Below are 17815 nucleotides of genomic sequence, written 5' to 3'. Positions count from 1 at the left end.
TAAAGGGTCTTTAATACGCTTTAGGTTTGACTGTATTTCCCCCAAAAAAAATCTGACATTTTTGCAGTTAAGTAATTGAACTTCGGCAATTTGATCTGAAAACAGTCCTTTTTACTTTTATAAATTTAGGAAGGAAAGGGTGGGGGAAGAAAAAAAAAATGGCCAAGACGGGCTCGGTTGTGCGTAAATGCCTCGAAATTCCACTTGTGCGCCAGGGGATTCGTGCCTCACTCTTAGTTTTATGACAAAATTTCACATTTATGAGACTTTTAACTGCGGACACGATTAATCTATATATATATATAGCTGTCAATATTTAAATATTTCATTTATACGAAGCACAATTTCAATTATTTGACATTTTCATTTTGACTCGAACTCCAAATCTTTGGCATTTAGACATCATTTCCAACTATCAAATCCAAGCAGTTTTTGCAGATTGTGAAAAAGCGCGCTGAATTGGTTTTGCATGCGTGTTATCAACACTAAAAACCATAAATTTTAGGTTGACAGATTCAAAGAGACGCATTGAGCGGGTTATGGACATTTCAAAGTGAAGACTTACGTGAGAATTTATTACACTTTTCTGAGAAATCAGCAGATGCAGTGAGTCTCTAATAAACGGATTTAAATTGCTTTAAATGTAGTCATACGCCTTTTTAGAATTTTTTTTTCTAATGTCCACAACATTGTTCTTGAAGGATAGGAAAATTGCATTGAAATTATTTAGGATGTGCTGCAAGCCAGTAGTAGGGCAGTTAAAAGGAAGCATTACAGTATCGATTAAAAAAACTTTAAAGAAGTGGTGTCAATCTTGGAGGAAGTCCCAATACAGGGGCGGATCGAGCTTATCTGCCGCTCGGGTGCGAAGCCTCATGTACCGCCCCTACTGGCGACCTTGCCAGGAGGCTGATAGGGCTTCGGTGAAGGGCACCTGGAGATAAACCTGATTTTTTTTTTCAGAAGAAAGCCGCACATCATTGTTTACCGTGCAAAATGTGCGTGACCATACATCCCGCTTTTGAAGTAGAAAATTTTTTCTCTTTGCTTTTTGTCTTTTGTTCTAGAATTATTTTACCATTTTTTTTTCAAAGCAAGCACAACTCAGGTCTATCGCCGTAGGCAATTTACTACCTAGTGAGTTGTGCCGAAATTGTAAGTGTGTGTACCTAACAGTCTGAGTGCGTATCTAGTGTTCTGTATGATTCTTCAACACTGCCATCTATATCTCAGAAGTGAAATGAGTGATGTGTAGTGACTGAATATTTGTACGCCTGCTGCTCTCTGTGGCGAGACTTTTTAACGGGGAGATCGGCTCGCAATTGCGCCTCGAAGTTGGGAACCACAGAAAACCAAATTCAGCTGACCACCACTGTGGCGACGGTGGGGCTCGAACCCTGCGAGTCCGTCAATATGACCACTCGACCACCACATCGGCTTATTATTATTTTACCATTCTTAATAAACGCCAGATAATTTAATCCTTGAAAGAACACTTATTTTTGTGAGCCATCATCACTTATCCTGTAAAGATGATATTTAACAGGGTAATTTTTATTTAAAAAATTTTTTCAAAGGTGTTTCTGGTATTCCAGGTGCCGTACAAGTGAAAAACCAAATTTTTCCTTTGCCTTCATTTGACTATTGTGGATCAAATTCTGAGTGAGGGTATGGGCCCCTAGGCTGGAATCTTTTGCAGGCCCCCTGCCAGTCAGATTTCTCACTACCCCTTCTATAGTTAATGTATAGCCTGAAAAAGCCAAAAAATTATGAGAATTATTCCGGGCTCTTGTGGGGGCCATGGGTGAGGGAACCAAAATGCACACATGGTCCTTGTAATAGAGTACAAGGGTGGCGCTTGTCCATGCGACCCATTGCGGCCACACGGGCACCGCTTAAGAGGATGCTAAATCCGGGGTGAATGGGTAAAAAAAATTCCATTGGAAAAAAAAACCAAACTGTCGGCTGTGGAGGGGCGCAAAATCCGAAATGAAGGGCCGAAAAAAATGTTTTGTTAGGAATATTTTGGATAAATTGTGAGGGAGGGGCATGACCTTCTAAGGGTAAGGCTGACAGGGCTCCAGTTGAGGCCCGGGACTAAATCCTTTTAACTTTTCTTTTTTCACTCTATAAATTAACTGTAGAAGAGACCCCGTGGAAAATTGGGCATGGGTCCCATGAAAGATTCCCTGACGCAGGAGGTAGGGGCTATGGAGGGAGCAATAGGTAGGAGGCACAAAAAATAAGTTCCACACGGATACAGATTTTGTCTCGAGCCGCCCAGATAGCTGACATTCTTGTTCCTGGTATTACGATCAGAGGCCTTGTCTATTTTCTCAACGTTTCCGTTGTCGAGGTATAGTATGACTCAAAAGCGTGATGTCGTGAATTTTTACTGCGTTAAATTTTGTTGTCTTAAGTAAAGTCTACGCTGCCGCCCCTTACAACCTGCCGCCCGGATGCGCAGCACCCCTTGCACCCTCGCTTAAGCTGCCCCCGTCCCAATACATTATCACAGCAATGTAGTTTTAAAAAATTAAATTTCGCGGGTATTTATCCTCATGTATGATTTGGTCTCTTGGAGTTCGTTACAACTGAATTCGACTTTATTTCTTTTCAGCAGAGGCAATGAATTGGCAACCTCTTTCAAAATTCATAAAAAATACCCCAGAGCAATCATTCTCTATTTGATTTTTATAAATATATTCCCCATCAGACCACTCAGTGCTGGCTGAAGATAGCTTTGTGCTAAACTAGATGGCTATCCGTCTGTAATTGCATGAAAACGATGGGTTTTTTACAAGCTTTCATTTTCCATCCATCTACTTCTTGTATTACATTTACTATGAGCACTCAAAAGAATGTCAATGAATGGTCAACAAATCTTTGTCTCCTTTCTTTATGGCAGCCCTCTTTGAATGAAAAGTCTGAACACACACAATTTTCTGTCTTTACAGTTACTCCATTTTGCTTAAACCTCCTCTATAGTTTGTGTCAGGGCCTACTATCACCCCCAAGTCGTAAATCACAGAGATTACATGAACCACTTTTTTTATTTCCTTCCTCATGTTAATGTTACTTGAATGGGGAAAAATTACGAAAAAGATATTCTATGCATTTTGTTTGAAATTAAATTTTTTTAGTCAGTGTGACTAAAAAAAATTTAATGTCACAAATTTCTTCGTGGCCCCCGTATCAGTAGCCGTGGCTCCCCTGTTGGAAGATTTTCATCCGTGGCCCCCCTGGAATATCCTAGGGCCCCCGGTTGAGAACCACTGCACTAGACTACAAAGCCAACGAATCATATTTCCTTAGAGCTTGTGTGCTCTGAACGGGACCATACATGGACAGCCAGACTAAGATGAAAGCTCACATTGCTGACACTGCAACCACAGATGGAGACTTATCCAATAAGTCTGTCATGCATGAGAGTAATTTATTCGACTTGATTTATTTCAAGACCTTAAGTGGACTAATATTTCAATTGAAATGAATTACCTTTTGGGTTTGATAATACGATTGAATAATCGACGTTTGCATGTAACCAAAATTCCATTCGGAACTATATGTTCCTTCATCAGTAAAAAAGTACCTTAAGCTACTCAAAAGTACCTTCATCAGTAGCAGAAACAAAGAAGAAAGAAAAATATTGAAACTCCTTATAGCGGGAGTTACTCGCTGTTGTAGACAAGAGTGAAATTCAAAATGAACCAGCAACAAAAGAGTAGAGTAAGAGGACGGTAAAAAGAAAAATGGCAGAGCCAATCGCAACCGAGTACGTGATAGTGATGCTGATGGAGAAGAATAATTATTGTAGAAACTGTTGCCAGATTTTTGAGAAGGGTGGTATGCTAGATAGGTCGTTGACCAACTGGTTTGTGTTTTTGTTGATGTGGAATGATTCGAAGAAATCCAAGCCAAAATCATCTTCTGATTCTTCATCATCAAATTTCTGCCAAAATCATAGAAAATTTCCCTCACCGTCTGACTTGGATTACTTCATTTTGAATTTGACTCTTGTCTACAACAGCGAGTAACTCGCGCTATAAGCAGTTTCAATATTTTTCTTTCTTTTTGGTTTCTGCTACTGATGAAGGAACTTCATATAGTTCGAAACGCGTATAGCCGTGTTCGTTTTGGAATTTTGGGTACTTGCAAACGGTGATTATTCAATCGTATTAATATTTCAATATTATTTTAATTATCACCATATCTCGCAGCCCCCCCCCCCCCCTAGCTGATATCGCGGCACACAGGTTGGGAAACACTGTTCTAGAGGTAAATGGCAAGTGATCAACTGTCAGCCCAGATAGAGTTATACCATGTTTCATTCACACTGAAGAAACCAACTTCAACCAAAACCAATATCAACTTCAAACACGCCTAATCCATCTGACATGCAAGTGGAAATTAAAAAAAGGACAGATAAAAAAAAGACTTGTGTTACTACGCATTAGGGAAGAACTGTCCGGTTTAATTTGAAATACCTTTGTACAAACATCACTATTATCTTCATTTTTTATGCCACTGGTACACATTGAGGGGTATGTGGGTACCCATTCTGTGCTGACTACTTCAGCAAATGTTATAGTTCAATTTCCATCCAACAGAAGGTGTCGCCACACCACAGTGAACTTTCATCTTTATAGAAAATAATAAAAAAGGTAACATATGCTATCTTTTTTGTTGGCAACACTGTCGTTGATACACAGACTCTCTTCCAGAAACGTCTCATCATTTTCAGTTCACATGCGTGATGTCTCACAAACATGTAACCACATCTCGTTTCTCAAAAAGTTTATTATTTTAATCTTCTGAAAGATCAGTCTCTTACTATTTTGCAAAAATACTAAGATTTCTGTTACAATGTAAAAAAATAGATAATCTAATTAAACATGATACTGATTTTTTTACCAATATTTTATCTCTTGAGGCTGGAAAGCTTTTCTGTTTATGAGTTCAGCAATCCACGATTCTGTATCTCTACTACCTGTACCATTCCCAATTGCAATCACTTCAACCCTAAAAATGATAAAAATGAAATGAACTCTTAATCAAAAACAGATTTATATTAAGAAGGACATAGCAAGTTTTAAAATTTCTAGACCAATCCATCCTCTCTTCCCTCTCTTGTATTTCTATAGTCTCTAGAGTAATAAGAGTGAATTCATACCCCAGACCAGAAGCCCTAAGAAAGAAAAGCCAATGCAAGGACTGATATAATGAAATCATTCTTTATTTCTGAGAAACTGCAACATATTTTTGTTAATAATTTTTGCTTCAAATATTTTAATGTCCTAATGTGGATAAGATCAGTAAACTATAAAATTGTGAAAAGGATGACAAAAGGGCTGTCAGGGTACTGAAAAAAAAAAAAAGAATTCTGCAAATGCAGTAACATACTTATCAAAGTTATTCAACAATGGAATGAAACAAAAATACAAAAGGAATCCACAAAATTTATATTTAAAAATTAAAATTAGTCATCTTTTAATTTTAGCTAGGGTCCTCTAAATATACCATGTAAGTACTGTAAAAAAAATTAGGTCTAGTCCGATTAACCTTTTACCGGCGAATTCAGATTCCAACTGATTTTCATTATTTTTTTTGTTAATTTCTCCTTCTGATTTTTTAGTTAAGAGATATCAATCGAGAAATTGAAGGAAAAAAATTTCCCTATGCGTTTTCTTGAATGTTCCTGATTGGGAACATTGGCCGAATGTGACTAAACATAGTTTTCGCAGTGAAGCCATCTTACAGGATGATACAAAATTCGTCATCATTTAATAAATTTATTTTAAAAATTAAAGAATATACATATAGAATTTTAAAAATGATGGAAATAAATTTCTCTCGAATATACTCAAAAAGCATGTATATCTGGATTATAATAAAAAGCTTATGATGAGCTGAAATGCTGGTCTAAAATTCACAAAAGAGTACATACATATGGGTTTAGGTTTTTGTATGGATCCCTTGGTAAGTTAAAAGATATTATTTAAAAATATAGAGAGAAAATATTATATTTACAACTCTGGTACCTAAAGGCACAGGCTCCGATGACTGCTTACTAGCATATACTTCCATTTTATATGGGAAACCACATTGTTTGAGCAAATCATCCAAATTTTAAATCCAAAGCGAATCGGTTTTCCCCATATAAACATCTTACTTGAATGATGACCGTAATACAGTACTATTGATTCATCTATGCTTAGTTTATCATGGAACAACCCAAACTGAATGTGTGAATTTTTCATTTAATTCATCATAGATAGCCAACTTAGTACCGGGTTGTAAGAAAGAGTTATTCATCAAATGGAAGTTATTTTTTGTCTCTAAATTTATTTCTCGGCATAACAGTGGGGACGATCGGTACTGCTGTGTCTACTGAAAGTACCCCAGTAATCATTTTCACTTGGTATTCTGTGATACCCACTTGGTACAACCAATCCAAAAAACTTTGGAATTTCTTTCCACTCAATTTTTGAATTCGATCCATGTTGTGTGACATAAATATTTGTCAGTCATCTCAGCCAAGTAACTGAGGTACGTCTTGCGATAAAAATTTGAAAAAAATATCAATCGAGTCGGCTTGCACTTAGCTCCGGAAACTTATGACTGATTGCTTCAGTAGGTTAGCTTCCTATATTTTGGTCGAATGCAGTACTTTTTTTCACTTCGGTTGCATGAATTTTAGTCTTTTGGCACTTGACACATGATGTTTTCTTATTTTTTGACTGGGTAATTATCTGATCTTTGAAAGACAATTTTGATGTAGAAGGCATGTTGATAGGATCTGAAAATTCACCCACAAATGAACCACGTGGTGATCTTAAAACACAGATATCCACAAACATCTGCAGGAACTATCGGGCCAAGCATGTTGTCATCGATATCTTCCTCATCTGTAACCCGCTCATTTTCATCAAGCAGTAGCTGGCACATTTCGAATTCTTCATCAGAGAGATGTGATATATCAGAATCTCTCAAACTAATAAGCTACTAGTACAACAAAAAAGATGGTAAAAAGAAGTGTAGAAAGTCACAAGACCAGATATCAACTGAGAACTGAAAGACCAATATACCAGCAAAATTACTCAAAACGTAGAGGGAAGGCGCGAGGGGGCGGGCAAGGTCAGTCACAGAAAAAAGGGGGTGCTGCATGTAAACATCCGAATGTAAAATTTGATACTTTTCTTTTCTTTTGAGACACACCAGAGAGAGGGAAAAAGCAATAAATTGTTTTTTGGAATGCCACTCCCCTGCATTGCACTTAGAATAGTCAGTAGTGGCCAATGTTCCAATTTGGAACAATCATAGGAAAAGTTCCCTGTTATTCGAACAAAATTTTTTTTTGTCACATTGAGCATTTCTTATCATTCTTGGCAATATTCTACAATTAAAAAAAAATTGAGATGCATGTATGTTTACAAAAACTATTTTAATAATTAAAACATAAACTTACAGATAGTTTGCCTTGAAAATGGGTGATTTTAAAATAATAAATTGATATGATAAAAGCTGAATCGACTAACTTTTGCCTTTTCTAAATTAAGTTCAGAACCTTATATGTTCAGGGAAAAAAAATCAGCTATTTTCGTGAAAGAGAAATATATATTTTGAATTAATCAAAAGTATGTTCCCAATTGGGAACATTGGCCGTTAAAAGGTTAATCAGGTAGGTTTAATTGTTAATCACAGTTAATTATTTCAGCTGTGTTAGTCAGCTCCATCAATCAGATTAAAATTTGATTAAAGTTTGTAGTTTAGCTTGATTTATTCGACGAAACCAATTTTTGATGTCTTAAATTATGTTTTCCTATACATAACATTTTCCTACACTGAACACTTACATTCATAAACTTTTCACCTCCCATAAAATTACACTTATATAAAATTCCAAATGGAGAGATCAAAGCTCATACGGAGCCGTACCCTTTATGAAGTGAACAAGGATGCATTTATAAGATGCCCATTATCTCCTAAAAAGTCCTATTTCAGTCAGTGAGTCAGATATAATATTTTAGATGAGTGACAATATTCATACATGCCAACATTGGCTTAAGGCTTGTCAGTAGTGATGAATGTTCAGCTTTGCTATGGGGGTACCCCCTAAGCTAACATAAACATGGCACAATAAAAAATAATCAAAAATTTATAATTTTTTATATTTTAATTTGAAGTTCATTAAATACAGCATCTCAGTGGTACTGGAACCTAGAAGGCTCAGGCTACATGAGCCCCACCTCCCAAAGCAATGTTCTGAAGTCATAGTCTCTTAATAACTTGTGAATATTCAATGCAATCCCAAACTGCATACGCCTTCGTATATACGGACGCACAGAAACCGTAGACCCCCACCATCTCCATTTTCTTCATATCAGAGCTCCTACAGCATATAAGACAAAACATTCTTTCCGACACAAGTCATGCGAGCTCAACCATGCACTATGCAAATGATGCCGGGTTTGGACCCGCAGCGCTGAACCACTCAAAAACCTGTTTAGCCCACAGAGTGGGACAGTTTTGATGGAAAACAGGTTTTTGCACGTTTGGCTTCGAGTAGAGCGGCTTCACAGACTGCCTTCCGTGCACAGACAAAACCGATCGGCCCAGAGTTTGTCTGCTCTTGAACTCTCTCACATGCATATGCGAATTCATTGTTATGGTAAATATTGATGCAAATTTTATAAAAATGATAATAAAAATAAGTAAAACATAGAAGAAACTCAAAGACCCGATATGTAGGGTCCATGGATTCATGATGTCTCCATACCCGTACACGTCCATTAGCTCGGAGCGATTGGAAGCGAGACTCGTCAGACCAGGCAACGTTTTTCCAGTCCTCAACAGCCCAATGTCTGTGCTGTCGGCCCAGGCGAGGCGTAAAGCTTTGTGTCGTGCAGTCATCAAGGGTACACGAGTGGGCCTTCGGCTCAGAAAGCCCATATCGATGATGTTTCGTTGAATGGTTCGCACGCTGACACTTGTTGTTGGCCCAGCATTGAAATCTGCAGCAATTTGAGGAAGGGTTGCACGCCTGTTACGTTTAATGATTCTCGTCAGTCATCGTTGGTCCCGTTCTTGCATGATCTTTTTCCGGCCGCAGCGATATCGTAGATTTAATTTTTTACCGAATTCCCGATATTCACGGTACACTTGTGAAATGGTCGTACGTGAAAATCCAAATTTCATTGCTACCTCGCGGAGATGCTATGCCCCATCTCTCGTGCGCCGACTATAACACCACGTTCAAACTCACTTAAATCTCGATAACCTGCCATTGTAGCAGCAGTAACTGATCTAACAACTATGCCAGACACTTGTTGTGTTATATAGGCGTTGCCGACCGCAGCGCCGTACTCTGATTGGTTCCATACCTCTTTATTTGCATACACATGTCTGTACCAATTTTTTTGGCTCTTCAGTTTAGATAGCAGAAAACGCATATATATTTGATCAACTTTTTTATATTTGGCTACTTTTGAATGAAATTTTGGCTTGAAGTTTGTTATATTTGTCATCTCTGATGTCCATTTAGAATCTGAAATCATGTGTTACTGATTGTGCTCCTATATTCTACATTATTCTCTGCTGTTTAATATGGCCAGCTTTAATACAATCATCACTCTCTATCACTAAAAGAAAAAACTGATGTTCGAAATGTGAAAAACATAGAATTGGAGTTTGTGCTCTTGCAAAGGAATTCAATGCATTGATTAAATATATTTTCATGTAAACGAAATGATAGATAATCATTGAATTTATTCTTTCAGCTTAAAATACATTTTGAAGGAGTTGAAATATATATATAAAATAAATTATTTCATATTAGATGTATTTCATAACTGTTCATGGACGACAATGATCGTCCACATCGAGCTCACCTGATCAATGATAATCTGGAAAGTGAGGGTATTCGTTGTATGCATTGGCCAGCCAGATCTCCTGATCTAAACCTTATAGAACATGTCTGGGACGTTCTTGGGAGGGCAATTGCATCTCGCCATCCCCCTCTGAGAACCATCCCAGAACTGAAAACTGTGTTGGTGCAGGAGTGGGACCAATTGCCACAGGGACTCCTCAACTGCCTTGTGTCCAGTATGCCCTCGCGTTAAGCAATCTATTTGACTGTGAGAGAGGACCATACCCCATATTAGACTCATTTTCGTTTCAATCTTGCAACGTGGATTTTGGACATTTCTGCAATGATGAGTTTTACTGACAATCATGCGTGCGTACTATGACTTTTGTATGGTACCTCTCTTTCTCTGTTATAACTGTGTATTCGTACCAAATTTCATTAAAATCTGTCCAAACGTTTTTCAGAAATTCGACATAATGTGCTAATTCTCTTAATTTTGCACACGAATGTATTTTCTATTTTACATACTTTGTTACGACCAATTCACAAAACTCAATTTGAATATACTAGAACAGTGTTTCCCAAAGTGGACAATATTGCCACCTGGTGGGCGGTGGAATGGTCCAGGGAAGCGATAGAAGCTATGTATTTAACATAGGATCTTATGGGTTTACTGAGTAGGGGGGGGGGGCAATGAGAGAAAAAAATTCTAATGAAGGGGGCAATGGAACAAAAGTTTGAGAAACTATGCTCTAGCACAGTGTTTCATAAAGTTGAGGAATATGCCCCCCCCCCCCCACCAGTGGGCAATGGAATGGTCTTGGGGCGATTGAAGCTACGGCTGTAAAACATAGGATCCTATGGGTTCGCTTGAGTCAGATCTGATCCAGAACACTGATCTTCTATCCTGTGACATTCCACTGCACACAAGGGAAAACTATCACACACATGGAGATAACGAGAATCATTAACAAGTTAAACAATAGAAAGGCACAAGGTATGGATGGAATTTGTAACAGAACCATCAAAAAGCTTCATTTTACGTTCCCTTCTCTATTCTTTATCTTGTTTAATAAATGCCTGGACATTGGAACCTTACCGAAACATTTCAAAAATGCATGCTATTATTTTTCCCGAAACAAGGGAAGAAGCCTGAAGACACTAACTCTTACAGACCCATAACATTATTATCTAATGCTGGGAAAATTTTTGAACGTATACTCATGAATAGAATGGATCATTTCTTTAACAGAATTGGTTCCATCCACTATAGTTTAGATTTAAAAACGGAAAAGCCACAGAAAAATCAATAGACAATATGATGCAAGAATTAAAATGACAAAAAAGAAGAGAGTAATGTTTCTGCTGTAATCCTTCTCGATATCAAGTCAGCATTCGATAATCCTCATCATGAGCTCATATTTAATAAGCTCTCATCAATTCCAACAATACCCAATAATTTACTTGGAAGTATATTGGAAGAAAGTATATCTATCATGACAGGTAGAGGGCCTGCAACAAAGACACAGAAACCGGGATGCCCTCAGGGCTCCTGCAGTGGTGTATTTTTTTGGAACATTATTAACGACCTTCTCAAACATTATTGGCCAGATGATGTATGCCTGCAAGCATATGCTGATGATATCATTCTTATGTATCAAGCAGCAAACAAAATCCATCAATGAAACTGCAACCCAACGTCTAAAAGAAATAGAAGAATGGCTTGAAATTAATCATCTGCAAATTCAAACATGGTTCGTACTCTTCCAACAAAAAAAAAATTCAAGGACTATTCAAGCACTTTTCAAGGTAAAACTTAAAAATTCAAGGACTCTTTGCAAATGCATATTTAATTTTGATTGAAACTTTCAGAGATTACATTTCTGCATACTTTATTTCACATCATCCGTAATGTATATCATACAATGAATTCATTGCATACTTATGATCTCCAAATTTTCACATCAACATTAAAATATTAAAAAAAATTTTCAGACGAAGGTGGTACATGTTTTTATCATAGAAGAAAAAAAAACCCACTGTGAATCATTAAGAAATCACTGAGCTTTATCGAAAATGTTTCCACTACAAATCAAAAGTACAAATTACTTAATTTCTTGCTGATAATTCAACAATTATAAACTAAAAGCACACTGAGTATTTATAATAATTCATGCTCTAATACATTTCTCAGAATGATTTATAGGCCACTGTATATTATCTACAGCAGCGGTTCTCAACCGGGGGCCCATGGAGGAAAAAAATCGAAAAGGGGAGCCACAGCTGCTGATAAGGGGGCCATGAAGAAATTTATTAAAAGAGTGACCAAAGAAATTTAATTTCAAACAAAATGCATGGAATTTTTTTTTTGCCATTTTTTCCCTATTTAAGTAACATTAATATAAAGATTTGATTGATTTTTGATTGGTTGGCATGATATTTCAACACCAAGCTAAGGAACTGATTAGTTGAAAGATGAAATTTAGTACTTGAAGTATAAAAAATTTTAAAAGTTTCACGAAAACAAGCACAATGAATTTTTTTTGTGCGTGTTCATTCAATTTCTCATAAGTAGGGCTCTGATTTTTATGGTCTAAAGATTTATACATCGTTTATCCCGGAATCATCAACGCTACTTCTCCTGAACACTTAGGGAAATCAGTAGTTTCCAATGTTCCACAAATACACTTAAAGTCTCACTGAACCTATATTGAAGACGTGTTAAGTTTCTTCTTTAGGTCATAAAAATCATAAACATATGTTATCAATAATTATAAGGTTCAGAGATGGATGTATTTATATATACAGTGCCACTTTATTGACAGTAACATTTATTTGAAGACAACCAACCAAAAAAACAATGTTAAATGCAGATAAAACGATTTTGTTGGCATCAGGAGAGACAGGACAACAACTTTCTAATAGGGTTTTTGAGCACACGGGTGTACGTATAAAAGGTAAACATGTTCATTTTAATAATTATACAACCCCCTCCCAACATGAATGGCATACCTGAGTACTATACGTTATTTGGATAATTTTTCTAATTGAAAATATTCCTGTAGAGTGAACGCGGTTTGCCAGTAATATATCAATAATAAACCTGTGCACCCTGTACATTAGATGTAGTAGTGTCTGTTATGTGAAATATTGTATAAGTAAAAAATTCACACGTTGCTTCGTTCGCCTGCGAGACAGAGGAGCTGTCAGTCCAAAATTATGAGCCAAAAAGCCACTTGGAGATAGCTTGCCATCCAACAAGACATCAGATTTTCACAATGAATGTAAATCTCACCATATCGAAATTATAATCAATAAACCAATAATTTTCTTATTCAAAATATGATTATTTATAATGTCTAATTAGTTTGAAATTCTGATTTACCCAAATTCAAATTTACCAAAGAAAGACTAATTTGTAAATAAATCAAACTTCATCCTGTACAGTAACCTGATGACATTATGCCGTCTTCAAGTGCAAAGTTTACATTGATTGAAAACAATTTATTATGTATTTTTATTGATGTGTTGTATTATTGTCATTTTGCTTTTTCGTTATTTTCATAAATTAAAATTTAATTTAATTCAAACACATATTTATACTTCAAACAATATTTGAATAATTGTCTTGGATATTAATCATGGTCGCAAGGGGACCATAGGAATGAGAAATGGTTAAAAGGGGGCCATGGGGAAAAAAAAATTGAGAACCACTGATCTACAGCACCCTATCCCAGGTTCTTTATATTGATTTGTACGAATGATGGTTTTTTTACACATTGTAATGTCCATATAATTTCTGCATTCACAACTTCATTTTTCAATAAATGACCTCCAATGAAACGTTTATTTTGTTTTTAACAGTGTCACTTTCAGGCTTGATGGGATCATTCACGGCAGAAAGTTTCTTGAGCAATAAATTCGAAGATGAAGATAGATTTTCACCAAATCACAATGCTTTTCACTTTTCATACAGGATTTCAGCATCAAGCTTTTATTACTGGAGGGAGCATGGAGCTGCAGTGACGGCAGCAACATCGAATGCAAGGAAAACATGACACATTGAATAACACAGTTCGTGCCTGTCAATTTCCTCATTAAAACGTACAGTTTAGTCTCTAAATATTGCAATTAATTTTCTTTTAAAGACTAAAAAAAAACTCTTCTAAAGATAGAAAAAGATTAAATTATTTCTTTCATTAATTCTGACTTTATTTCATTAATGCTGAAAAAACTTCTTTCGTTAATGCTGGAATAACTTCTTTCATTAATTCTAGAATTTTTTCATCAATTCTGGAATTATTTCTTTCATCAATTCTAGAATTATTTCTTTCATCAATTCTAGAATTATTTCTTTCATCAATTCTAGAATAATTGCTTTCATTACTTCTGGAATAATTGCTTTCATCAATTCTGGATTTGTTTCTTTCGCTAATGCTAAAATTCTTTCTTTTATTTTAATGCTGAATTCTTTCACTAATTCTGGAATAATCTCTTCCATTAATTTCGGAATTATTGCTTCATTAATTTTGGAATTCTCTTTCATCAATGCTGAAATTATCTCTTATTTTAATTCTGTAATTTTTTTCTTTCATTTATTCTGGAACTCTTTCATTAATTTTGGAATCATATCATCGATACTGAAATTATTTCTTTCATTTATTGTTTTAAACGACTATGGATGCCATTAGCAAATAACGAAGATCGCGCTGACATTCAATGCACCACGTGATCTTCCAAGGAATGGTGTAGACCACTGACGTCATACCAGTGCCAGACGGGGCTAACGAGAAAGAGAGGGCTGTGGCACTCTGAGCAGAAACGATCACGTACGTGACCAACTGGGTCCTAACTTTCTTCCCTGTTCCTCAAGCGTACCCGTAGCATGGCTTTCTTGCAACACATCTTCGGCAATAACCAAGTTTTTCGAACATTCGCTGCGATCTTTTGCAGTATATTAATATGCATTCTGTTTGCAATATATATATAGTATGTTATGCCCCAAACAGTTTATAAAAAAACAATGATTTAACACTAACGAAATAGTAAGCTTCTTCCACAAAATTCTTTCTACACAAATTTCAATGCCATCTTCTCTCAAATTATTATTTTATAGAATTATTTTCTTCTCACTAGATAATTACTGTATATACAAATCTCATCTTTTCCCTCACATCCTGGAGCAAGGCCCGTAGGATATCTTTCCCTGGCTCTTTTATAGTGAATTTATAGAATGAAAAAACAAAAATTATTGTCCTGGGCCCCCTGTCAGCCCCACCCTTGTGAGGACCATGCAGATTTAATTAAATTTTATAACTACGGTCAGTTGCACTGCTTTTACAGTTCAATGCTTCTAAACATCCTTGTCATTCACCTTTTCAGCAATAGTTAACACACACATGACAATTATATACAATGAATGTAATTATTTTTCGTGTCTTGCAAAAACATAAGACTCCCCCTACAAATACTTTTTGAAAAATTATAAACACTGGAAGAATAAAAGCTGCAACAAAGATTTTTTATTTCACCCTAAAAATTGGAATAACAAACCGTTGAAAATACACTGCACCGATTTACCTGCTTTCAACAGCTCACTAAACTTAGTAAACTCTCTAAAAAAATAAAAATATCTGAAAAACCCTACAAGTAAATTACAAGATCTAGATGTCCATGTAGTAAAATAGGACTTTTTGCTAATTAAAAAAAATTGTAAACTGCTTATTTTCAGAAATGAAGAAATATTGAAACAGGAGAAAAAAATCACAGGCATAGAAAAGTGTGTAAAATTTTTATTTATCAATCATTTAATGCATAATTCATCACAAAAATTTTGTAAGAAAGAAATACCACCAAAATATTAAAGCTACCAAATACTACAAAAATGCACAACAGTGTTGTAACATATTAGGGTAATAATGTACATTCTATATAGATACAAAAAAACAAACAAAAATTTGGAAGCTACCAAATACGTGTTAACGACAGTATTGCAATATAACTTGCTCTGCTTTTCCTGCTGCTTTATTTTTTATGCATAACAGTGAGAAGACATCAACTATCACTTATGAAAGGAAGTTCTAATTTCCTAACCAAAACTAAATTTAGAAATAAAATAATTTTGGGAGTATTATTTACCTTGACATCTTACATAACTCTCAAAGGAAAACCTATCTCAAAGCAGTTGGGAATACCAAATTATTTTCTACTCTTGAAACTAGATTCTGCTGTACAAGCTCACCAAAAAAATAACCTTACAAGTTTTCAATTATTGTATGAAAAAAACACAACGAAATTAAGTAGGTGTTTTAATGTTTATATGGAACCCTTTTTGCCAAAAATGTTGTCCTAAACACAGTAGGGGTTTTATATTCATGAACAGTATTATATACCTATCGTGCCAAATTTTAGGCCTAAAAAATAAGGGGGAGTTCTTTATACACATTAAAATACAGTAATTTGTGGCAATGCAATTGCACAAATTAATGAATTTATCAGCATGTTGTTAAGTATTCATTTTCTGGGGGTCTCACCACCCACCACCTTAAGGCAAATTTTCAAAAATATTTCAATTGCGAGTAAAATGCTAAAATATTTGTCAATCGAGTAATTTGTTCTTAATAAAAGGAAGAAATAATAAATCATAGTAATTATGTAAATACAAGAAAAAACATTGAACACTGTTTTTTTTTTTTCAGATTGCAGTTTTGAGCTCATATCTGAGAGATAAAAAATACTTCCCCAAAAATTCTGAAATCTTGCAGAAATGTTTATTTGACATGTGTTAGTAAAATAGACCTCAGATTCAGTGACCGTGACCGTGAATAAGTTAACCAAAGGCAAATATTAGCCATAGCCTCACCCAGACAGAACCGAAGAAGCTCATGACAAATAGATTTGCTTAAATTTGAAACAGTAAGCAAATTGGAAGGTCGGAATTTTTAGCTGGTAAGGGGGGCCCTCAGAAGAATCAGTCAAAGGGTCCTATGATGCTGTTAAAAAAGCCCAAGCTAACTATGTAGAAATTGCACAAAATCTCAATCCCAAAACTGAGCATTTGCAATATTATTAACTTTTCTGCATTTGTGCCATTCTTTTGATGAATATCTTTAACTATACAAATCAATAGAAAATTCTACGATTTTTTACAGAGTGCTTGATGCTGGAAAATATTTCACATTAAAAAAAACAAAAAACATTTTGATAACTTTTTGTGGTGCTCCTGTTCTCCTCTGATGCCCTAAGCATGGGGTTATTTCGCTTAATGGTTAATCCGGCCCTGTATACAACATATTGTTGAATTATGTGCTAGGAAACTATACAGAGTACAAAAATATGTCTAAAAAGTGGAAAAATGCTTTTGGGTTAATCAGACATATTGAAAACTTACATCAATAAATAACCATATTTAAAATTTGTTCAATAAGCTGGACTTTATTGACACTTCGATTGCTGCTATAAGGAAAAGAAAACATTCACAGACCAGCCCATTTTTTGTTTTTTAGTGAAGTTATGATTCATGCTGTCAGCAGGTATATGCAATATGGTAATCTATGGAATGAAATTGTGCAGCTCTTGTACCAGCCAAGTGATACTCAAGATGTTGGTTATTGTTATTCAGTTTCTAGAAATTATAAAAATTTTATCGATTTCTTAATAAATTTAACTAATGATTCAAATAAGCATAATAAGATAAAAATGAAGAAAAAAATATTTTTACTAACTTATATTTGACCACCATTTTTATGAGTTTTGCAGAAGATGCTTCTTTATTGTGTGAAGAATTATGAATATACATTGTATCGGTGTGAAGAACTTCACCTGAAATGAAACATAAACCATGAAAACAAATTTACATAACTATGGTCACACATCAAGCATATAAATTAATCCAAGTGCCATAAAAAACATTTCCCAGATAATAATACTGGGTCGTTTTCAAATTAG

The 17815-nt window shown here is 35.4% G+C and overlaps 1 protein-coding gene across 12 annotated transcripts in view; it reads right to left on the bottom strand.

Annotated features, from left to right (window-relative positions):
- Nucleotides 1–17815, bottom strand: part of LOC149086538 (S1 RNA-binding domain-containing protein 1) — a 542948-nt gene that overhangs the window by 231635 nt on the left and 293498 nt on the right. For all 12 annotated transcript variants that reach the window (XM_089256006.1, XM_089256010.1, XM_089256008.1 and 9 more), the window contains 2 exons: nt 17593–17689; nt 4915–5022 (listed from right to left, as the gene is read on the bottom strand). In XM_089256006.1, coding sequence (XP_089112132.1) covers nt 4915–5022; nt 17593–17689 — 205 coding nt within the window. The remainder of the gene's footprint in view (nt 1–4914; nt 5023–17592; nt 17690–17815) is intronic.

This window comes from Pholcus phalangioides, unplaced genomic scaffold, assembly GCF_987345545.1.
Source record: "Pholcus phalangioides strain wild (caught in Gottingen) unplaced genomic scaffold, Ppha-v1.0 ptg000004l_1, whole genome shotgun sequence".
NCBI classification, from domain to species: Eukaryota; Metazoa; Arthropoda; class Arachnida; order Araneae; family Pholcidae; genus Pholcus; species Pholcus phalangioides.
This window is presented reverse-complemented; position numbering and strand designations above follow the sequence as displayed.